This window comes from Falco cherrug, chromosome 4 (genome assembly GCF_023634085.1).
Source record: "Falco cherrug isolate bFalChe1 chromosome 4, bFalChe1.pri, whole genome shotgun sequence".
Lineage (NCBI taxonomy): Eukaryota > Metazoa > Chordata > Aves > Falconiformes > Falconidae > Falco > Falco cherrug.
The window spans coordinates 65,186,804-65,212,040 of NC_073700.1; the positions used below are offsets into that span (position 1 = coordinate 65,186,804).

General features: G+C 40.0%; 2 protein-coding genes across 8 annotated transcripts in view; both read right to left on the reverse strand.

Annotated features, from left to right (window-relative positions):
- Positions 1-705: 705 nt before the first annotated feature.
- Positions 706-7,535, reverse strand: GJD4 (gap junction protein delta 4). Its single transcript, XM_005442269.3, has 2 exons — positions 7,380-7,535; positions 706-4,278 (listed from the first exon to the last, which is right to left on the reverse strand). Exons 1-2 carry the CDS (start codon positions 7,441-7,443, stop codon positions 3,098-3,100), a joined length of 1,245 nt encoding a protein of 414 aa, XP_005442326.1. The 5' UTR covers positions 7,444-7,535; the 3' UTR covers positions 706-3,097.
- A 14,539-nt stretch (positions 7,536-22,074) lies between these two features.
- The window catches only part of CCNY (cyclin Y), a 129,335-nt gene continuing 126,172 nt past the window's right edge, over positions 22,075-25,237 (reverse strand). For all 7 annotated transcript variants that reach the window (XM_055708297.1, XM_055708302.1, XM_014282493.3 and 4 more), the window contains one exon: positions 22,075-25,125. In XM_055708297.1, coding sequence (XP_055564272.1) covers positions 25,009-25,125 — 117 coding nt within the window. In that variant the 3' untranslated portion in view covers positions 22,075-25,008. The remainder of the gene's footprint in view (positions 25,126-25,237) is intronic.

A 25,237-nucleotide genomic window follows, 5' to 3' on the forward strand; every position in this document is an offset into this window, starting at 1 on the left:
ATTTGCAGAACATTTTAGCAACTCAATTACAATGTAAGAGCATTACATTGTAAAATTATGTCTTTATCAGTTGAACATCAGGCTATTAAAAGTAGTACAAAAGACAGAAGATAAAAAGCAGTCTTTTCAACTGCTCTACTTCCCTATTTTTGGAGATGCATTTCTTTATTATCCTAAAATACTACAAGCAGTAATAATTTATCTGCTTTCCATTGTAATCATGACATTAAAATAAAATAATGTGCAATTAATATCCTCTTTAATGATCCCTTTTAGAAAGACAGTCACTGCAATAACGATGTATCGCATAAGGGCAGATAATTTTAATAACTTGAAAGAATACACTGATGATCTCTCTACATTGTTAACTTCAGATTAATACTTATTCTGGTCTGAATTGAGAGATGCATGGAGAACAACTGCTGCTAATTGGAAATTATGCATTCCCTAGACACCTGTCTACAGTGTATTTCAGAGGAGAAGAGAGAGTCACGGCTTTCCATTATGCTGATGAGAATAAATCAAAGTGACCCAACCTAGACTGTGAGGAAAGAGAATAAAGTGTTTATAACTGATTGAAACTTGGGCTTTGGCTTGTATTTTGGTATTAAAAAACCTCATATTTCAAGCTAAAATAAAGAAATCGAAAAATTATGTTTTGAAGAAAGTTTTTTTTTAAATCTGTCTTATTTAGGGGTAAAAAAAATGGATATTTTTTTTTTCTTTAAATCATGCTGATACTGCAGAAACTCCCAGTGATACTTGATTTTGCTGCATGGAAAGCGTGGAAATTCCAGGTCACCAGCAGCCCAATAGATACCTGTTTAGCAAAAGAAGTCCTATGATGTAGTTGAAGATACTAAGAAAAAACATTTTTTTAGGCAATTTATAATTTTCCAACAGAAATTTTATTTCCCATGTGAAAGCTATTTTATCACAGATTTCCTACTCAGTTCCAACTCTTGTTGCCAGGGAGCTCAATTCCTTTCTGTGTAGTCTCATGTTCAGTACCACACGACACTAGATGAGCAGTATATGTATCCTATGTATCATTCCATAAACCCACCTCAGAGTGCAAGTGGTACCTGCAGCTATGGCAGACTTGTCTGAAGGCATGACAAAGCTCCCTGAGGGCAGTATTAGGAGTATTGTGTTTTCAGCCCTTCTTCCAAGATGCTTTTCTGAAGTAGATGGGTTAAGAAATGATAGAAAGATGCACTGGCAAACATAACATTGTAACATTTTCCTGAGTATGAAATATGTTCTGGAAGGACTTACAAAACCAATTCACAAATTTAAAAGATTAAATGTTTGCTTAAACAGCAGAAAATCATGCTGCTTCCTTGCTCCACGTCTATTACTTCTTTCACTCACTCTTTCTAGGACATCTAGATATCTTCACAGTACCTTAACGTTCAGTGATATTGAATATAAGGACAAATTAGAGGTGATCCTTTTTGTTCTTTCAAACAGATCTTCTTTTCCATTTTCTCCTCCCCACTGTGGATGCCCCTACCAATGATCACTGTGGAAACCCAGAATAGTTCAAACACATTTGCACATCTTCCTTTCATCTTCCCCTCCTAGTAGATCCACCCAGTTTGTAAAACCATGTGTTTGTAATTAATGAATGTGACTTGGATATAATTGTTAGAAGAGACTCAGAGACATTCCCTTAGGAGCAGGTTGTTGATGCCAGAAGTTTCTATTCACTCCCCAGTGAAAAGCCTATACAAATCCTGCTCTTTTAATATACAGTTTTTATAAACACATTAAGTGTTTATTACACTGACTCTGAATTATGAGTCAAAGGGTCCACAAGTCCTAAAAGCAGCAAAGTTTGCAGCTGAGGGACACAAACCAAAGGCCACAATCTCACAAGAAGAAACTGCAAATAGAATAAAGAAGTTAATTAATTTCACTTCCCATTTCAAACACAAACAGGATCTTTCTGATTTGGAATGAGACTACTCAGTCATTATAAGATGCCTAACTAGAGGCACAAAAAAGCAAACTGTATCCAGCCATAACACATTTATTATTTATCCTACCCTATTTATATCTCACGCTGGGGGATGTATGCGATAGACTGAATCCACATTTGTTCCTTGCATTCCTTCTCACAGCTGAGAAGACGCAATGAATCATAAAAGGTTTCATTGTTGCAATGTTTTGTCATGGTATGTGTAATCAGCCCAGGCCCCGTTAAGGAGGCTTTGGAGGATGAGAGGTTTAAATATTTAATGTTTTTTTCTGCCTGTGATAAGTTTAAAATTTAATTTCCTACCCTGGAAATGACAAATCATACAACAAGCATGTATGATAAAAGAAACAAACACAGCTAATAGAGAGGAACATTTTACTTAGATGGTAGTAATTAAAAACCTCTGTAGCATACCTCAGGATCCCAAAGTACTTTGGTGGCAGAAGTAAATTCTGCTTCCCGACACAAAGAGCAGTTCTGTTGCATCCATCTATTAAGCTACATAATTTCTGAGGGGATGCAGAAGATGAGGGATGATTAAGTAGTAGTCTTTACCTTGCATATGTGAGAAATGATACACAGATGTTATGAGCCAAACTGTCTTAAAGACTTCTGCACCCATAGGAGAGAAAAGGAAGAACGTGAAAGCTGTTGTCCCTTGATGTTCTGCACAGAAGAGCCAGACATTAAGTCATTACAGAAACTTGCTACATGGCAGACTAAGAGCAAGACTAGATCTGTGCTGTGTCTAAACAGCATTGTAGGTGCTACGTAGGTAAGCAGTATCTACAAATAGCAGTTCTTGCGACCCTCTGAATAAAACTAGGTTAGGGTAAACAAATGTTCACACATACTCCTGGAAAGCCAGGTCAGTCACCTCAGCGACAGTCCACAGCTTTTTTAAGTCACTTGCACTCAGAAAAACATAATATATAATATATTTCAAACTCTTATCCATGGTTTGCACTTCCTTGTCCATGGGGGAACACAGCATAGTAGAGTGTCCTTGCAGTATAACCACAGCTGAGGGATCCAGCTGGAACTACATGAAACCTCCTCAGTGATGAAATGATTTGTTCTGCCAGGGTCATAGGGTAGTGTTCACTCAGGGCTCTATACCCATTCTGACTTTTTTGACCTCAAGCAACTAGTACTGCTATAATTTGATTGTGCATCAAGGGTTTTTAGCTCAGCTGAAGGGTAGTATCCTAAAAGCTTGCTCTGAACTACAGAGGAAGAACCTCTAAGGTGAGACTTGATCTGAGGTCTCAGGGCAGTATCTTTAATGAAGTCTTGCTGAAGACTGGGTCTGACTTGCCCGCACGTAGCTCCTTGATGGTCTCCAGTACAGGAAGGTTCTTCAGTGCTATCTTGCTTAGCAGCAAGATCTCCTGCTATACAGGGCTTGTTGCTATTGCTGTTGAGGTTAGTGCTGGCAGTTTGCTGAGAGACCACTTCAGGATGAAGAACAGCCACCTCTCCTTCCTCCTCAGAGAGAAGTGAGCAGGAGCCATCACTGGTCTGGCTGCTATTTGATATTGGACAGTCTTGATTTTGAGGTGAAGAACTACCATGCTGTACAGGGGGAAGATTTAAAATGCATTCATTCTCTACATGGAGGTTTGCCAGCAGCTTGTTCTTTTGGTTTCTTTCTGTCCTTCTCCGGAGAGCACAGACAAGATCAGCTAGGCTAAGCAGAAAGGATAGACTGCTGACTCCCCAGATGAAAATCATCATGATGGATTTCTCGGTGGGCCGGGAGATGTAACAATCAACTGTGCTTGTACAAGGTGAGTGGTAGCAGGAAAAGCGCTCAGGAACAAAAAATCCAAAAAGAAAATACTGCACAGCTGCAAAGGCAGCCTCAAGTAGGGTCCTAATAAAGAGATGAATAGTATACGCCCCAGAAAAATTAAGGACACTTAGGTTGTCTGCACCACAATCTAATCTACTGACAAGGGTACTTCTACAGAGCTCCTTCAGGTCTTTGGGGCTTGATAAACCCTTATTCCCTTTGCATCCATGTACCAAACAGTGCATTCTTACAATGTACATAGCTACCTTGTGCAAAACATAAATGCTGAATGCAGCATAAGGTAGCAGGATGGACACAGTCTGAATGAGCCAGAATCTAAAGTGAGATACAGGAGAGAACAAGTCATAGCAAACGTTGGAGCATCCTGGTTGCAGGGTGTTGCAGATGAAGCGCTCCTGCTCATCTTGGTAGAGTGGGTAGCCTGCTAACACTACCACTGCCATTCGCAGCAGAATTATTAACATTAGCCAGATCTTTCCTAGAAGAGAGGAAAAGGTGAGAAAAAGAGTCAGCACTGAGAAAGAAAGGAAGGTAGGCACTGTAGTGATGCGCTTTCTATATACAAGGCATTTGAAGAAATAGCCTCTGTAATTAATCTCCCCTCTAAAAGCTCGTCTTTGGCTTTGTTTTGACTGGGACTGAAAATATGTTAGCTGACACATTCCATAACCATCTAGACTCGACAGCACAGGAGTTTGGCATACAATGGGCCATGCCAACTAAAACCTCAGACTAACAAAACCACTCTGAACATGTCCAGATCTGATAAAGAATTCAAAATTAATAACTCTATTTTACTTACAGTTCTTCCTTTCTGTTGATGTCATACCTCTGTACCAGAATTTTGTCAATTTTTCAATACTATAGATCAGCTAATACAATATGAAACTGTTCTAGATACAAAAGAGTTTTTCATGACATAGCATTTCTTCTTGGTCTTGGCCAATGAAATTGTATGTGAAGTTTATTATAGCCAACAAAATCTCTCTGTTGTGCCTGGAGTAGTATTCACTAGTGAGCTAGTTGAGAGGTGCTACTAGGAAACATGCAAAATGTTCTACAAATGTACATTTGTGTGTGCACATGTGTATCCCAGGCATTTCTCTCTGCTACTTCTTTGGTTGCCCCATCTTGATCACGTCTTTCAATCTTTGTTCACCTTGGTGCACAGCTTCTCTCTCTATTCAGACCCAAAGCTCCCTTCTGTCTTGATACCAACACCAAGTGAAGCTTTAGAAGTTTGGCATTTTCATGCACTTCTTACTTAGTCTTCCCCTGAATTCTTTCACATGGTTTCTTTAGGTAGGGCTTGCTTTAATCCACTTTGGTTGGAAAGATCGGGCCTTATCCTTATTTTATTACATCAACACCAGTGAAAGATCAGGCACTGGTACCTTATGTATATCTTTTGAATGAGACTATTGTTCCTGACAGTTTCTTGGAAGACTTTTGGATGGAGTAGGATTTCATTACAAGTTTTTATTTTGTATTACTGACAAAATTATTTATAAAAAAAAAAATAAAAAGAAGAAAATAAAAAAGAAATCCTTTTCCTGGGCAGGACAGGAAAGTCTAAAGATATACTGTTATATTGACAAATATTAAAAATATTGACATACAAATATCTGTACAAACACATGGAAAAATTCAACACCTGAAGTTAAGTTCAGCATGTGAATTTCTCAAGTTTCCTTTTGAGTCCTGTCACTAGTTCCCTATATGTTTTTTGAAAAAGTAATAATTTAATTTAATAATCCCCTACTTTAGTTTCACATATTTTTAAAATATGCCAAGAAAACAGAAAAAAAAACCCACTTAGGAACAAAAAGGAAAAAAAAACCAAAACCAAAAAACAAAACCCCACAAAAAGCCCAGAAAAGAATTATGTGCTTTCAGGAATGGTTATGAAACCAGCTGTAACCACAAACAAACAGCAAGACTCAGTGACTAAAGAGAAGCATGTTACATGGAGTTACTGGCTGAGAAATGCACTGAAAACCTCATCATTAATAGTGATTGTGATCTAACATACACACAAGGTTTTAAATGTAGTCTGGGAAACAGCACATTCTAAAGGGTTTTATAGAAAAAAAACCATGCTTGAGTTTTTAAAAAGACATGATTATTAACAGGTATTGTCTTGAAAAACATTCTTTTCTATTTCCCATAAAACTGTTTCCCTGGAGTTGGTGTGAGTTAAAAATTCAAATATTACTACAACATTGAGTGATACCTATTATTGTACTGAACATGCAGTTTGAATGCCCCACATAAACCATTTGTGGCTAGTAGACTGATTATGGGCTACAACAGTAAAACTGCACTCTGAAGTGGAAAAACTTCAGCATGGAAAAAAGGTTAAGGAGACATAAGGTATATGAGAGATCATCAGACAAACCTGCTGCTCCTGACAAAAGACTATATTATCTAACCATAAATAAATAGAGGCTTTTGCATTTTATCTTCAATCGCCCGAACTTTAGCAGTAGTTTTGCTTTGTTTTCAGCTTCCTGCATCTCGGGTGACAGGCTGTACTGTTAGTGTCTTTTTGACACAGTGTGGGTCAAAAGAAAGCACCAGCTGTACAGAGTCAGTCATCTTTAGCAAGCGATGTTTCATCCTTAGGTAGCATTTTTTCCCCTGTGAGGACCTCAAAGTGTTTCAACCACATTAGTTAATTAAGCTCAAAATACTACATGCTATTTCACTATCAATTTTTAATTAGAACATGTACAATAGGGAGTGCTGCTTAAGAAAAATCAATGGCTCCTTAGGAAGTAGTTTAGTATGACATACATTTTAAAGATAACCCCTCCACCCATCACCTTCCCCAATGACTCAATCTTGATTAAACATAGTAGAACAAGCCCCTTCACTGACCCCCTGCGGCTTAGTTGGATAGTCCCTGTGATGTGCAGCACCAGCTACAGCAAACTGTCCGCCAGCAAACTGGAGGTAAAGGGGATTTGAAAGGCCCTTGGAAGTTTTCCTCTGACTCACACTTTGCTCAAAGTAGCCCATGAAAAAGGAACAGTGTCTTATTGTATTTCGTCTGTTTGTCTTTAAATGCATGTTAACTTTGTTTGTTAATAATAGAGAATGAAAAGCAATGGTAATTAACTTCAACGAGAATAAACCACAAACTTCTTCATATAAAAGAGAGGGGTTTTTTCCCCCTTCCTCAAACTTTTAAATTCATCACTAAAGCTATTGCATGCATTCTACTGTTCACTTAATGTGGTATAAATAAAGCGCTACTTCTGTGTGTTTTCAACGGGACCCCTATGACAGCCATTAGAGCTGAATGGAAGCTCAGGCACTGAGAAAAAACGAATTTGAAAACCTTGCCGGAATATTTTACGTGAAGTTCAGAAAACATATATCAGAGAAGGTGTAGGAAACTGTTTAACAAGAAAAGCAATAATTAACCACTCATGCCACTTACCTAGAAAACAACTTCTTATTGTAAGGATCACAGAGGCATAGCTAGAAATTAAAGTTGATTATCAGTAGGACACTTGGGTGGCTTTAGGATATGGAGCAGCAAAAGAAAGAAGAGAGCTGTTTTAAAGCACTTACCAACAATAGTCACATTATAGTTCAGCGTGACAACCAAAAATCCCAGTGAGTCCCAGCGCTCCATGTTTGAACCGGCTCAGAACACTTCCAGCTCCTGACGTCCTAATGAGTTTGGCATTTCCAAAGGAGATCAGACCTAGACAGGGAAGAAAAAAAAGGGGGGGTGAGGGTGGGGGGTGGGGGGAAAAGGAATTTTTGGTAAGGGTCAAGCATGGAAATGAGAAACCTGGCCACAACAATGTATGGATGTAGGATTATTTTGATGATTTCAACAGGACTTTAGTTTTGGATGTTGGAACAAATCTCCTTAAGGCTTTAACAGTTTGTCTTGCAAAAGCTCTAGCTTCTCAAATCTGATTGCTCCTACCTCTTGTGGGGATCCTCTGTTCCAGACAACTTCAAGTAGACAAACAACAACAGGAGTGATCTCTGCCATTGTAGACTATTCTTACCCTCCCGGGGCATACCAGCCTCCTGGCATTGCTGAGATATTTCAGTGGTGAAAGACAGGGTGAGGGGAGAGAGGGAAGAAAAGGATAGACCAGGAAATAACAGAGACCTCTTTGTCTCCCCACAATAATGGCAGATGGGTAATAAAAGGAAACGAGATAGAAAAGGATGAGCACCCCTATGTTTGAAAGGCACTTTCAGATTAGATCACTGGGAGCTATCCCATTGCAATTTCCCAAAGCAATTTTGTTTCTAAAACACAGCCTCCCTGACAGGACATCATGGCCCTGTCAATCACAGCCACACCAAATTTTCTCCTGTGTGCTGAGCCAGGCAGGGGGCCAAGCCTCCCAGAAAGCATGATGAAAAACAGGAGAAGCTTTAAAGAAAAAAAAAACAAACAAACAAAACCCCCAAAAACGTGGGGATAGTGGGGCTGGTTTCCAAGATGCCAAAGTCACTTACTTTTAATTTGTATCAGTTCTTCCTGCCTAAACTGCTTGGTACCCTGGACATCACTCAAAGGATCCTAGGGCTGATTGCCCAGCATTCTGAAACCCCAGCAAGCCGCTGCAGCAATGATGGAGCAAGCTGCCTCCTAGGAGCAGGATGCTCCACGAGGTAAATGCTCCTTGACTGCTGGGTGCAATTGCACAGCACGTCCTAGACACTGTGTGACTGTGTTGTATCCCAGGAAAAAAGCATGGATGTAAAGATGACTCTAAACTTTTCTTTCCTAACGCCCACCATACCCAATTCCCTTTGAGAAAGTAACCTACTACCATTTTCCATCCACTGTTCAACTACTTACGGGGTATTACTCTGTTCTTTTTAGTCTGTGCTGTGACAGGGACAAACATTATGTGAACACGTAGTCAGGAAATAGTATCAGTAACCAGAAAAACAGCTGAAAAATGAGTGTGCATGTGATCTAGCAAAGGAGAAAAGTGATGTGACGACCTGACACCTGAGGGCTGCCAGCAGTCCAGGCACAGGCTTGGCACTGCAACCCTGCTCATGTGCCACAACCCACAACTTTGTTCCTGGGGGAACAAGGTCAGTCAGGTCAGACAGGGAGCTGCGTGCTGACACTGCACGAGTTACAGTCAGTGTGACTAGACTAAGCTTTGTGACTGAACACATGTTACCTGGAAAAAAGGTAAAACTAATTTAATAAAGTAAAATGTAACTGTACAAAGACTTTCTCCCCAGCTGTCTGCTCACAGGGTATGCAATGCCTTGGCAGAACACACTGAGCATCCTTTCTGTAGTAAGCCCCATCCTAAGGAAACCCTAAAAGCAGAGTTTGAAAGGATGGCAATGAAAAACTCTTTATCCATTAACGGCAAAAAGAGATTTTTAATTGCAGTAGTAAATACAGGAGTTTTCTTGGTTTCAGAATTATGTAAAGTATTTGCTAAACAACTGTTTCTTCTTTTACCAAGTTTTATTTATGGTATGTGATGATGATTTTGTTTTAGATTTTAGATTTAGATTCTTGCCCTGCCCCTCCAACCCCTTCCCCCCTGGGATGTGTGTGTGAGGAGAGGGATGGGATGGAGGGAAAGCTGGAGGAAGGGAACAGAGAAAAGATGCAAATGGACAAGATATAAATTATGCTGATATATGAAGGAATTCCTGGTTAAACTTCCTTTGTCAAAAATAGAGTCAGGAATGCCAAGACGGTGGCAGGATATGAATGCTCAGCAGCTGCATCCACACAATAGGCTATAAATGGTCTCTGTCAACACTGCCAGTTAAAATATCCTTGCTCGTTGTTGCTGCAAGACCTCTGCCATTTGTGAAAGAACAGCAGCTAGGGCTTTAAGCCCCCAAACTTGCCTGCAGAACTATACCAGGCAACAACATCTGATCCCACAGCATGGATGTGCTGAGGTAGGATGGCCATTTTCTTCTAAAAGAAAGCAAGCAGCATCACCCTCCAGAGTCACTGTGCAGCCTGACTTAGGGCTGGAACAACATGAGAAAGCCTAAATTCTACTTTAGCTTTTCCAGACAGCTAGTATCTTAGTTCAGTCCAACACTTCTCCATGATGTGGTTTGTCCTCTTCCTTAAACTAGGAGGAGACCCAGCCTGTCCAGCAGTCGAGGACACTTCAGAGCAAACTTTGATTTATGGCACCTGGAGGCCTCCTTTGCCTGTGACCTGGAGCAGTCTGGTAAAGGAAGGGCAGGAACATAAACATCGCCAATGTCAGGACGTGGCCCTCAGGGGCACTGCAGTGACAAAAACTGCCTCTGAAGCAGCAATGTGTCTGTAGAAGGACAAAAACGCAGGTCATGGGCTGGCTCTGCTCTGCAAGTTCCTGTCATCGGTCCAGCTTTGGGCTGTGGGCTGAGGTGGTCATCGTAAAGCGTTTGGTCTCTGCCCAAACACAGACCATAGTTTCTTCACGCCTTGGCACTATCTTTCAGGCCAGGGTTCCCACCTGAAGGTATTCCATATTGTACCTGGAGATACTCAGCATACAATTCTCCTTGTTTATTATTTATCTTTAGCTGTTCCCTGTATTCCCTGTTTGCCTGTAAAGACTGTAAGTACACAGGGAGAGCAATGTCACAGACACGGATATAGTAGCAGAGGGACTCCAGCTCCAGTGCCACCAGTTAGCACAGCACCGCCTGCACATCAGAGAACAGCCCCACCCCTCCATACACACTTCCAGTGCTAGAATCTCACAGACAAGTACTCCTAGGCTATAAAGTTGTCAAATCTGTAAACTTGCACTGAATTCTAGTTAAATAAGAGAGGCTGGCAGAAAACACTGACATGGTTTTGAGTTAAGCTAAACTTTTAAATCCAGCGGTATCTCATCACGTCTGATTTTAGGAGGGGTCCTAAAAGCCACTGGAAAACTTTCAGAGTGCAACAATGAAACATAAGAAGATGCAATTAAATCTATTTTAAAATTCACAACTGCTGTGCACATTTCTAACCCCTTACCGCAGATCCAGGGCTTGATCCTGCAAAAATTCACAGATGTGACTCTGTCACTGTGCGTGACCCACTGAAGCTTTCTGAATTGCTGGAACTGCATCTCACTGTGGACCTGTGTCACGTCCCTAAGCTAAGATGCAGGCTGCTTGGCACAATGCCCAGCACACTTCACCTAGACCTTGGCTCAGAATGACATCCAGAGGTAAGGTACAGTTAGCTTCAAGCCACTTCGGGGCTTCCCAATCCAGGACCAAATCAGTCACCTGAAGGGTGCCACAGTCTACAGCACACATCCAAAGCCTCCAGAAACTAGAGGCATTCATCTGGTACAGCAAATCCCAACCACATCTGTCTTACCCAGCAACACCTACACTAATGACATCTACGTACAGTGAAGTGGGAGTTACTACAGGAGATTGCACCCTACACAGCACCCAACAATAAAGCAACCTCCCTCTACCAATTTACTTAATGTTAAGGCAAAATGGGTCAGCATAGCAGCTTCCCTAATATAGAAGGGGATCTGGCATTTCAGTCCAGGTTCTTTGGCAGATTATTATTTAAGAAAGAAAAACACAAATGCATAGCTAATATTTTAAAGTCTAACTTGAAAATCTGTTTAAAACTTTTCTACTTAGTAAAAGTGACATATTAGTGACCAATCTTGCAGTAAATCTAAGTCTTCAGAAGGTGATCTGTAAATTCAGGGGAAAAAACAATATATTCAGAAGGGACAGTAAACATCAAAAGGCAGTTAATCTTGATGGCCTTATTTTTAAAATTTGTGAAATACAGCAGAAGGATGAGAGAAGGGAAACAAGTTAGCCATGAAGGACAACAGGAAAAATGTAGTAGGAAAAGCTGCCCGGAACAAATGTTCTTTCCAAGACAAACATAGTGCATATGCATGCACATAAACATGTCAGACAATCTTCAAAGTAATCCCACAGTGCATGTAAAAGCCTATTATGGCGTACACAGAGTGAAGGAGCCAGCACAGAGTGGAAAGCCCTTGCTTTATTGCAGGCACACACAGCACTTGTGCACTTTGCATTCCCTGGGACCTCTGTCTGTCTGCCACTCGGGTATCATTGCAGGCGGAATATGTTCAAAAGTGGCCTCTCCCCAAAGCAGCTATTGTAGCTATAGAGGCAAGGAGAAAGCAAGAAAATTACAGCTCCAGAATTAGGGCTGAGGAGCCTACACACCCTGAGGCAGGGGAGTGGTGAATGTTTTCCATCATGAACTGTTCAATGGGGAGCTTAAACAGTGTGCCACTGCTCAGCCTCACAGCCACTGGTCCCCAGAAGTGGCATAGTTCAGAAGGTCTTTTAGGGAAGTTTCAAAGAACATGTCCCTCGTCCACTTCGGTTTCTGTCTACCTTCCACTCCCAGGAAGGAGGTACACACACACATGCTCAAATATATATAAATGCCTATACCTGAATGTGTGAAACAGTCCAGAAGGACATTCAGAACAGTGACGTTCCACTCACTTTTAACTGCTCATATTGATTGGACGTGAACTTCCACACCAGCTTGGCTGTCCCCAATACTTAAGCCTGGTTCCTATAGTGCCTGGCATACGTCTTGTTGTCTCCCTTTTCCTCTGCTAATTTAGTAAATCTAAAAAAAAAGACCGGTTTACTGCGTGCTTTTAAGGATTTAGACTATTCTCTTACTTCGCCTCAAACAGATTCCCTTACTATAAATATTTTAAGCTTCAGCAAGGTCATCTTTCTAAAGGGATCCTCCTTCTAAGATGACAACAAGTGGAAAAAGCAGCTCTCCTTCACACTTTGGTTCAGCAACCTCAAAGCTATTCAACCAAGAACTTTATAAACATTTCAAGACTGATCTGAAGGGAGATTAAGTAATGGGAAGTATATGCTCATTCAGGAGCTCAGGGCCCTTCAAAAGTATTTAATTTTACTAAGCAGTAAAAGTACCGAGCGAGTCCATGGGATTTTCAAAAGCACGTTATTAGTATCTGATTTACACCCACTGAAATAGGTAGCTACATGAGTCCATGCCATTATTACTGAAATTTGCTCTGCTATAACTAAAAAAATGAATGTAGTATAAGAGAGGTTCCAGCTTTTTAAAAAATTTTTCACTTAACATTTGACACAGAGTTTTACACTTACCTTTTTGCACAGCACAAATACAAATCTGAAGGTTTGGAAAGTATTGGGATCCTGTATTTTATGATGAAACTGATGACTGCATGTTTTATTAGTGCCCAACACCTGACATTAATGAAAGGCTGAGTTCTTGGCTCAGCAGGTCCGGACCTAGCAATGGTCAGGCAGGCACAAAGCATGGTGTGCTGATATAATGGAAATTGTTTAAATAAGAAAAAATGCCTTAAGTAACTGGGAAATAGATTCCATAACAATCAGAGGATGGCAAGAATATCTTTGGCTGACTGCTTTAAATTTAGTATTTACATGCTATGGCTACAAACATTGCTAGGTATGTGGAGAGCAAATAGATCCCTGTTTTCAACATGCACAACAAAAGGAGTTATTGTGTCGGTTCATGATACCAGTAAATAAATCTTTCATCTCAGATTTAACATACAGGCAGCCACTGTGGAATTAAAACATGAGGTCTTTACACCTTCTTGTATTTTGTGGCTGATCATTTTAAGAAACAAAACCTATACTGTTGTCTCTGTTACTGAACACTGACACTGCTTTCTTTTTCACCGTGGACAGATGAATTGTAACTACGTGGTCATGCAAACCAAGCACTTGGCACCACGGAGAAAAGGCTAAACTAACACAGAAATGAAAGAGAGGAGCTGAAAAGAGAAATGTGATTTTTTTTTCCCCCGTTCTATTTCACATACGTGTTAAACCTCAGGAATCACTGCAGGCAGTACAGACTCTGGATTTCTTCTTGCATGTGAAGAAATGTCATTTTTAAGTTAAATTTATTCTCATGCAGGAGTCAAAAGGCACATTCTTTTAAATCTCATCTACATCTTGAAAAGATGACTTTAAATCCCCCAATAAGCTGTACCCTGCGCATAATAAAATCCTTATCCAAAAGAGTATTTCTGTCTAAAAAGAATGTGTACTTTTGTCATACTATTTCACAATGAGAGACTTTGATCCTCAGCTGTGTTTAAAGAACAATGAAGGAAAAATCTAATATTTCTCAGAGCTGCTACTCGCAACTTACTAGGGAAAAAAATTAGTAGATTTCTTGCATCAATATCAGGATGTACAACTTATGTATGTACATCTAGCCATAGGATATCATTTATAGGACAATACATAAATAAGTTTTTAAAGGTCATCTTGATTTTATAAGATTTGACCTTAATCTGTGACCTGCTAATAGTCTGTTTATTTAAGTTTAATGTGGCCTTGTAAAAAGCACTTAAAGCAAACTGTAGCTAGGCTAAGCTCCACAACATTGGGAAAAACCCCCCAAATTATAATTTCAGGATTTGAATTCCCCTCCCCCCGCACCTCCCCCTTTGCTTTACAATACAGACCTACCTTGCTGATTGTCTGCAGTTCCCATTGTTTCTGTTTTGTTTTCTCCCAAAGAGCATTTTTAACAACAATCATCATTAATGTACTCGAAATACACTGGGAAGTACACAAGGAATTCCCTTGTTAAACTGAAATAGTATTCATACTTCATATATTGTATCAACCAGGACTACTTCTTCTAAAGAGAAAAGCACCATAAGCTTCCGCTAGATTGCCAGTCCTCAATAAAATGAATAGGAGTTCAATACCTGACTCTCGCTTACGCTATTGCAAATGTTTACCATAACCCCAAAAAGGTAGCCTGGATCCTGAAGGATTTATTCTGATGTTTCATAGAGCGAAAGAAAACCAAGAGTGGATCTCCTCGCAGGACCCCATCCCCAAGGCAGGCTGTGGCTGGGAGCCCAGTGGCACTGCCTGCCTCCCTGGGGCCAGCTCCCAGTGTGGTCCCAGGGGCAGGGAAATTTCACACGGTACGTTCACCTTCAAACATTGTAAGATTCTTCCAGGAAAGTAAACCAGGGCATAAATGGAGGAGGCCAATTTAGGTCCTGCTTCAGGTCCTGTTTAGGCAAGGGGAGCTGAAACACAGCCTGTCCCATTCCTGTGTTCAGTCTGCCATGGAGCTGCTGACCGACAGTGCTGATACATATAATTGTTGGCTTTAGTGCTGATGCACATTAATTGTTGGCTTCGTGCTGGTAGCAGCTATTTTTATTGGTAGCAGCTATTTTGTTTTTAGCTATCAAAGCTTTTACAATCAAAGCTCTTGGGAATGCACTGCTGTAGATGTCCACTAGCTGATTACTGGAGAATTGGGTGGAAAAGCGCGTGATTCCTCAAGTGCTACATGGTTCACGCTACTGGAGGAGGCCAAGAAACATAACAGCTTCTGGAGACACAGTCTAGGCTATAACATGTAAGAAAACACATAACAAATACTTCAAATGTGATTCAACAGAATATATCAGTAGCCTTACCCATAAGCGTATAAGAATTTGTTCTCTACCATCCCTATTAATAATGCGTTCTGTTTTTAAATGATAGTTTGACAGCCTATTTTCCATGAAACAGCAGGGATTACTGATTGTGCTCCATTTATTTACCCACCACTTGCAGAGCACTTCAGTCTTTCCATTAGCTGTGCCAACGACAAATGCAGACTAAATGACTTTGCATCTCTAGACTTACTCTTCTATAGCTTTGCTCCAAAGGTAGTTTCCTCCCAGACCTCAGAAATGTCTCCAACCAACTCAGTTTTGCCTCAGCAAAACCTTTCAGTTCACCTGGGTAAAGTGATTTTGCCCACCCCCAAGATATCAAACAGCTTTCACTGAAGGATCTTTTAATACCAATAACAGAAATGAAATTTCATTACTGCGGCAAGGCAAGAGCACGCAAAGACAGAACAGGACTATTAGCTCAATCTTTCTGCCTCTTCTGCATTATGACAGATAGTTTCCCATTTCAACCTAATCTACAAAATTGCTACCAATTACTGTGTTTCTGACACATCTAAAAATTGCATTAGTTCTTTTAACTGGCCACAGATATTTATTGATATATGCCTTTGTGAACTGCATCGTACCTCCCAACTGCTGGTACCATTTCAGTTTCCCTATCTTTCCCCTCCCGCCCCCCCAATTTGTTACATTTTGCTGTTGTCTCTTTTTGCTGCCTTCATTTCCCTTCAGGAGAAAAAAAATATTTAGGGCATCCAAAAAGTCTTAGGCCACATCTCAAAAACAGGTGTTTAAGTATTTAAGCCCCTGATATTTTCACTTCTGAAATGAATCCTATAAATTACTAAATACCTGCGTTCCTGAGTATACCTGTATTCTCTTTTGTATGTGACAAATGAAGTTACAGCATGCTTATGTATGTCTAGACAATCTTTCCTTCAATGACCAGATTAATTTATCTGAAAAAATAAAGAATGTTGGAAGGTTTTAACATCTTAAATATTTGAAAATCAGCATGAGTCCCTTTAGGATGTGTTTGAACTGCATTCCCTCACCACCCACCACCCCCAGTAATGCTGTTGTTTCTCCACACTGAAGACAGTCCGGAGGACTTCAAGTTTTTCACTTACTGTTCAATATTATGGTTACTCACATATTGACTAAAGCTTCGTTTAGTTGTTTGTGGCTGAATCCCCTAGACACCAGTTTCTGACCTACAGGAATTTCTGTCCCAGACTGCGATGCTCAGAAGTAGGCAACAGTACTTTTCAAGGCACGTGCCCTTCTTGTTCTTCCTGCCTTCAGCAATGACATGGCCACCCTCCAGGTTCAGAGGTGTCAGCTCCCCTGAGCTGGGTGTTTCAGTTCAGCTCTCCCTCGGCTCTTGGGGCAGGTGGCTCTCACACAATCGTACTCGACGAGACTTCCATCATCCCTGGACTTTCACTGATGTAATGCACAAACGCTATACACACTGCTGATGTACGTGCAGATGAAAAACCAAAGAGAACCCACCGGCTAACAATCTTGCTCTGCTCTGAAATGCAAAAGCAAGATTTCAAAATTCCTGATTAACCTCCAAATTCAGCATTACCAACGATCTATATGAGATCATAGAGCAGCACTGCTGCTAACGCAAACATCAGCTACTGGAGCAGGGAGCAGACCAGACTGGGTCTGCTCAAAAAGGCCAGGAGCTCCGGCCAGCTCGTAGGGTACTGTGGCCCCAGCACAGCCCACGGCGCCTGGTGGCCCGGTGTGCACAGGGGATCTCTGCAGACCCAAGCAGAGAGAAACAGCTGTAAATATGTGTCAGGTTGGAGATGCGCTGGGGCTGCCCGATTATACAGACCCCGTTTCACTGAGAGGCACCGCGTCCGTAACCACAGACCTGCGTGGACCTGTGGAATTAGCTGTTTTCAGTCCCCAGGAGAGGGAGCTGGGTGCCAGCTCAGGATTTCAGCTGCAAGGACAAGGGTGAGCAGCCTGTGGGGTGGCCTGCCCTCCTCTCCTGCTTCCCTGGCCCGGGTGCTGGTGCTCAGCCTGCAGGTGCTTTCCACCGCCCCAAGAGACCCTCTACCCCGTATTCCCACTTTAGATTGTATTTCAGCTTGACTTCCCTGGGAGCATACCTCAAGTCCTAAAATGGGCTGATGAGGTTGGGGATTTCTGTTCAAACCCAATCAGGAGAATACAGTACGTTCAGCAATAGGTGCTGAAACTATTTTAAGGACACTTTATAAGGAAGAAAAGCCGAGGGAGACAGGTATTAAAGCCTGCTGAAGAAATTGAAGCCCCAGTTTTCTTCTGTTCCCTGCCCCCCCAGTCCTCTGAAGCTTCCCATTTATATTGTTGATTTGTAACAAGTTCATTGTTCATGTTACAATACTAAGGGGACAGTGCCAAAACCTGCCATCTTGTATCATCGGATTCACCTATTCTTAGTAAGTCGAAGAATCCAGACAGATGCGTTCCTCAGGGGGGCAAACAACAGGTTCAAATGACATTTAAAATAATTGCTTTTTCTATTAGCAACTGCCATAGAAAATTCCTTATCTAATGCAATTAATACCAAAAATAAATGGTTGCGCACTCACTCACATCCTGAAACCATCCAGGAACATTCACAGCTTGAGTCTGAAATTATAAAAGAGAATCTGAAAAGGAAAAATTAGATGCTGGTTTGCAATCTATGTGTTTCAGAGACAATTCACAACTGATACATTGCCCTCCTTTCTTTTTCCAAAAGAAAATGCTTTTAGAGAAGTTAAAGGGAAAATGTCACAGCTGTGAATCAGATATCTAAGCACACAGATCCAGCTAACGCATGGTTTGGCTATCTGCATGCTTTACAGAGCAGAACAACTTTGTTCTGCCACATTCCAGCAAAACAGAGCAGAACAAGAAGAGTGTTTCTGAGGTACCATAATGCCAGGCCACAACAGAAAAGCAATGATTTCATGGTCTAGGTTTCTCACAGGTCAGATACACTGAAGATGTTTTCGCTGAGATTCAGAAGTAGATTTGTTATTAAATGGGAAAGCAGAAGAATCAGGCCAGTCCTTTGATCACTAAGCTCAGTGTCAGGGTGACATGACCATAATTTCTCTAGATGAAGTAAATTCTTCCACTTTATGCTTTGTAGTATTTATTTCTGTTCAGCTGAAGAAATCGTTGATTCCAAGCCTTAAATCCAAGCAGATCTGGAAAATCACTTTACCTGACAGCATGAAAAAATTCCAAGATTTACCCCACTGTTTTCCCAGGTTACAAGAACCATTCCTCTAGTTTCTTAGAGGACAGATTTAGAACTGGTGCCCTATAAAGCACTGTAAAAGTACACATTCCAACTGTGGTGTCATTCCTATGGTAAAATGTAAGGCAGATACTTGTTGGCAGTAATACGTGAGTGAAATACTTAATGTTACAAATGCTGGAGGCTATCTGGATATTTATACCATTTTGTGCAGAGTGACTAGATAAAGGAGTTGGAAGATAATTTTCCATCTCTGTTCACAGCTCAGCTAGGGCTAATGCAGAATTACGGTAACTGCAGCAATGGACTTGGATTTGCTCTTTCTTTTTTCCAGGGGTGGGGGGTGGTCTGCAACTTTTCTCACCCTTCCAACCTGTGACCTCACAAGTGTCACTAACGTGTACTGGGAGGTGTCACAAGCATGAGACTCTCTTTACCACTCTTTCTGCACAGTGTTCATACTGATGAAGCCCCACAGCACTGCCAAATTACCCCCAGCAGCTTTTCTACTTTTTTTTCTGTAAAGTCTACCTCCAAAAGTCTACCTCCAAATATTGTTGATTACATTCTAGTACTTGATAAAGTCTGCCATGCTTTTTGCATGTACAAGATGACCTTTTACTTAAGGCCACAAAAGGAACAGGATGACATTATGTAAGGTGACCACCAATGCTTTCTAAACACTGCTGAGCCGGCAATTCTGATGCATGATATTCAAGACTATTTGGTTTATGTATTTTACGTGTTGCTTCTGTGCCACTTTGCTCCGCGCAACCCGGTCTTCCTCCTCCTAGGATTTATGGCAATACAACCTGCATATCCAGTCCCATTGAAGGGAAACAATTATCCCTCAAACTCCTTGCCAAAGAAATTTAACATCATCACGCTAAAGCATCATCAGTGCTTTTTGGTATCAACACCACAGAAGATACAAATACATTTGCTTGTCTTTATTTCCCGGTTTATTTTAAAACTATGCACACCTAATTCTGCCTCATAATCCTTCTAGCACACCAATCCCCATCTCTTTGGCATCTCCATTTTTTCCACAGAATGCTTAGCTTGCCTGAAATACAGGAAAGAGAAGTATGTGGTCACAGGATGATCCGTATTGTTTCAATATAAGGCAGTAAGTGTATCACAGCTGCCAGTTCCCAAGATACGGTTTCCATGGAGAATAATTTGTACTAATGTCTAAGATAAAAGGGCATGAAAACCCAGAGGCAGTGAAGCAAGAAAACATACAGATAAGAGAAGAATTAGCTCTATACTTAAGTGTGCTGCAGAATCTCTTAGGTGTCCTAACGCCTGGTTAGTAAAGCCCTCGTGTGACAAGTCAGCCTTCATCTGCCTTTTGAGGATGTACTTCACTGCCAGTGAATTCAAAGGGGGCAGCAGTGCTAGTTCCAAAGATTTTCGAGCTTCATAGTTTTACTGCATTAGTTACCACAGCACCCCAGTCTAAGTGTCAGAGATGCAAAGAAAAAAGGTTTGAAACTAAATTACGTAAGTATATTGTGAATTGTATTTCACAAACACAATTTTTGACATTTTGTTGTCATTTGTGGCTGTCAATCTGTAGAGACCATCAACTGCTTCACAAAAAATACTGTCCAGTGCCTTGCGCGAGCTTTAGAAACTCTGCAGAGATTCTGGACAACTCATGGAAAAGGTAGGTAAACTGTCAACTATCGCCACACCAAGCAGCTTGCTCAGCATACCGCTACTGAAGAGTATCTCCAGCTATAACAGTTGAAAGTCTCCGCTGATAAAACTGAAGCACATTACACGTGGTGTAGAGTGCATGAAAAAGCAACTCTCTCTTTTCACATCAAATTGCATCAGACCAGCCATTTTAGAAGGAACACAACACGGTCTATTTGTACTGCTCTGTCACCTGCCTTTCTTCAATCTGCCATGCTGTTGCTCCTTCTTTAATGGGAAGAGCCTGATGAGCCAGCCCAGGCAACAGAAGTAAACTCACGCATGTCTTCTTGGCTAAGGTGTGCAGTCATTTTCAAGCTGTGGTTCTGGGAATCGCCAGTCACTTTTTATGGATTCTCATAAGAAGACCCACAAAAGCAAGTTCATACACACTGTGAAACAATCATTTTAAGCATCATAATCTATTTCTGCTATCACTTTTGGTTAGTGTAGGATCAGCAGCTTTTCTTCTAAATCTTGTTTCCTTTTTTCAAGCATTTTCTCCTAACAGTTGTCACTGCTTACCTTCTGACATTACCTTTAGTTTACGCAATTCAAACTCTCACGGTTTCCCCAATATGTAGTTCAGTTGAGAAAAAACAGAAACAGCAGAAAGACACTTATTGCACTTTGTTAGTATTGCACAAATTTAGTATTGACACCCAAAGTGCAATACTAACAACTCTGTATACATCTAGCTCATATTCATGCAGGTACATTGGTGTTTATATTTGTTTTCTCACAACCTGTTAGAGACATGAAGTGGGCACTCCACTGCAGAGGTAGGCAGACGTTATCAACAACTGTCAACTCGAGTAAAAAAAAAAAAAATATATATATATAATTATATATATAAATATACATATATTCTGATTCCAGAAATGTATTGCAAACAAAAGTGAGGAAAGTGCTAAAAGCTAGGCTGAGTGAATTCCTTACGAAGACCACGTAGAAGTCTTCATAAGGAGAGTAACAGGAGTCTGCAAGTGGATGTGTAGCACTTCAGTTAGTAGTTTAAACGTGTCATTGGAAAATGCAATGCTCATTACCACAAAGGATGACTGTAAATAACGTTTTGCTTCAGCTGTTAAGGTTTTGGCTTTTTTCTGGTTCTGCCCTTCAGTTCCTCTATCCCCTCCCACATACTGTTATTTTTATATATAGCCAACACTTCCAGATGTCACTGTCATCTGCCACCAATACACCATCACTCTTTCCGGATGAAGTTTTTGCTAGTTCTAATCTTTAGGTTATATCTAAGGTTTCTGGCATTAGGAAAGCTAGGAAGTAGAGAAAAAGGTGTTGAAAAACAAAGTCTGAGCTAAGACTCCATAAACGTAAACAGTTCTTCCATCATGGTTTTAGTTTACCTGATAAACTGAGCTAAATAAGCTAAGGGAAACTAAGCCATATATGCCAATCTCTCTCTCAAAAACAGGTAAGGAAAGATAAATAATACAGACAATTCCTGAAAAGGATACCATTACCCTCCTATGGGACAGAATTTTGTATGTTTTTAGCAACAGAAAAAGAATGTATCATTTGAAAGACTGATAGGGTTTGTGGAAGGTGGAAAAGGTAATTTGACTTTTTAATTCTTTTTGCACTTGATCACGTGACTCCAGCGTTCTCAGTCCCAAAGAACAGTGTCTGTCAAAATGACACGTATCACTGACAAAAAATGAAACACAAACAAGTCTGCAAATGGAAACAGGAATTAGGCAAACATGTCTGGGCTGCAGAGGGATGCATGAATAGAAACCCTTACAAGATAATATTCAACCAGTTACCAATGCATAAATGACCAAATGAATGGCCCGCTGGCTCAACATATGCAAATAATTCATTAAGACAATGAGGCTTGAAGGGACAGGTTTATTACATCTCCTACACCTTTTCATTTCTGAGCCGGTGACCAAAGCAGTAAAGAAAACCTCAAAACAGAAAACATTTACAGCAAACTTAGTTTCAGGTTCTGAAGTGAAAAACACAATGTATTTGTGGTGTTAATTAAAACACTATTTGGTTCTTCTCCCTTCTCACACCTCGGGTGAGTCTCTAACCTTGCAATGGCATTTTCCATACAGTAATGCTTAAAAAACTGCACTAAACACAACATAATCCTAAATAATAATTCATTTTTAATTACATGGTATAGAATAACTTGCAAACAAAAGACACTCAATTACGATTTACTGACAGGTACTGTATCTTTTGGCAACCATGGAACAAACCAGAAGAAAAAGCAAAGAATCATTTTATAACCACATGAGGGAAAGAAATGTCCATCTAATTGTAGAGGATTCATACCTCAAAACTCAAACTAAAGAAAAAATCCACACTTACAGCAGATTTTTTTTTAATTCTTAGTGCAAGAAACATAACCAAGTTAATCACAGAATCAGTACTAATTAAGAATATGGAAAATTATCCTATACAGAGGTAGAGTCCAGTGCACAAGGCTAAAACGATATTCAATAGTCTAAACAAGACTGAGCCAGGTTTTATGGAATCCACTTTTTAAAGTATCAGCTGTATGTACATACATACAATAAATAGACTATACAATCTTTAAAGTAGTTTAATAAACTTCACAAAAATTATAGTAGATGCATTGAGATCTTTACATAATCCAAAGTTCATATCTCTATCACCCAAAATGGATAAAACCAATATTCCTGATATCAAGTTAAATGGAAAATAGTTTAGCAAAGTGTTGATAAATCAAAATATCTTACATATTTTAAAGCCTAAATTTACGCTTATAAAGGATGAATTTCAAATGCTCTGAAAATGTTTCTTTTGATACTATCTGTAAAGAGGTTTCAAATGCTGTAATTTGCATTTATATTGTTATAAACACTTTCCTTACATTCCATGTTCAAGGGAAAAATGGACTTGGATACTCACAGTTCTGATGCATTGGCACAACAAGAAGTGATGAGAATAAGATTATTTTAAAGGCCCAAAGACATCAGTAGAATTTATGGACAAAGCCTTCATATCTCAAACCACAGAAATCACATTAGAAAGTTAACAGAAAACTGTTTGGTATTACTACTTCAATCCTGTCAGTGCCTCTCCACCTGGAGGCATCCAATTAGCATTGCACTGGAAATCAAGTGTGTATCTCTGGGCCCCTGGGTCTGCTACAAGCCCATAGGGCTTAATAAAACAAATACAGAATCTTTATGGTTTACCACAGTAGTGCATAAATCAGGGACGTCTGTTGCCATTCATTTCAATGATAGTTGCAAAGAAAATATTTCAGGGAACTGAGAGTTTTCCGCTATATTTTCCTAAACTGTGAAAAAAAAAGAAAAAAGAAAAAAAAAAGGGAGTGGGGGTGGGAGTGGGGAAATCACCCTGGGGCGTTATAAAGCACATATGCTTATACTGACAAGTTATTTGCTATAAAAGGTTCTTACAAATTCCAAGGGGGCAACAGCCACAGTAAGAGGGAACTAGTAACAACCACAGAAGAGCTTAATAATCAGAGTTGAAAATCATGTTCACAGTTCAGTTACTTTTAGTTTCTATAAGCACCTATGCTGAAAAACACAAGGGTTTGTATTTTAGCTTCAAAATTGATTCTACTTGTGACAAATACCTTGTTAAGATTTCCATTCTGCTCTTCTACAGGCCTTCTCACTGGAACAATTTTTTTTATTATTTTTTATTTTATACAAACAGACTCACTTTGATTTAAAGTAAACATATAAAAATTGAGAATATTGCTTGCAACAATGGACCTGGAGGTGAAGGAATGAACTAGTCAGGCCATACGAAGAAAAAAAAACAACAACCCAACAAACAAGTCCCTCAAAATGAATTCTGCTAAACTTCTAACGCTATGAAAATCTGCAAAAAGAATCACAAGATCTGTTGCAAATTTCAGAGATTTGGCCCAAGTCTTATCATCATCATCTGAACACTTTAATAACTGTATCTTTATATTAAGGAAAAATAAATGATTCCAAGAACTCAGGAAGGCACACGCACCCAAGTATACTATAAATAAAACACATCGTGAAATTATGAAGATCTTCTGATCCCTGTACATACTTTTGGTTCAGCACTATGGTCAAGTTCTCTCTTTTGAAATACAATAAAAGGCATACAAGAAATAACATATGCATAATAATTACGAAGAATAATGCTAGTAAGACAGCTTACAGAGAAAAGTGCAGTGAAAAAACCCAACACTATTTATCTAGGGGCTTGTGCTACTGTAAATACAGACTTTGTATTTCCTGCTGTGCAAGGGGAAGAATTTAACCTGGGAAGCAGCAATGAGGAATGCAAAGAACAACAAAAAATAAAAAAGATACTAAGAAAAGCCTTTAAGATGGAACTCTCACAACTTCATTCCTCTAGTGCAGTTATCTGACTACATGGTTTGCTTTCATGCTGCCATTTCTCTTCATGAGTACAGCACATTGGAAAATGGCACAGAGTTCTTAAATATTTTTCTGCCTCTACTTCATTTTTTTGTTTCTTCCAAGCACCTGATTTGCTGTTTCCTCATAAAAAGGGTAAAGCTGTTAGCAAAAGTGAGAAAAAAAAAATTGTTGCCCATCTTCTCTCCCAAACAGCGATTTCTCCATTTCTCCTTCCACTAGGTATTTTACTCGTGTGCTACACAATGGGGAGGCACTGTAAAGGCAGCTTGACAGATCTAAAAATAAAAAAATCAAAAGTCTTTTTTCTTTATCCCCCCGCCCCCCCCCCCCAAAAAAAAATGGATGGATGAAACAGTACGTCCGTAGGAATATTCCAGTCTCCTCTGTTAGGAGATAATAGCAGGGGACCATCTAACCACAGTTAGATTGTCAGCACTGACTGACCGTTTCTTTGCAGCTTTCCTGAAGTCCTTATATTTATCTTCACACAGGCGGGAAATGGCCTGTAAGACAAAAGAATGAAAAAACCTCAATAGCATTGACCACAGCTATACAGGGGAATTAAAACTAAATGCAGATTTCTACATATAGGTAGAACTAAAAAAAAAAATCACT

Coding starts and splice junctions, on each gene's coding strand:
- GJD4 (XM_005442269.3), bottom strand. CDS start 7,443: ATGGAGCGCTGGGACTCACTGGGATTTTTGGTTGTCACGCTGAACTAT. Junction 4,279..7,379: donor CTATAATGTGACTATTGTTG/GTAAGTGCTTTA, acceptor CCTCTCTTCTAG/GAAAGATCTGGCTAATGTTA.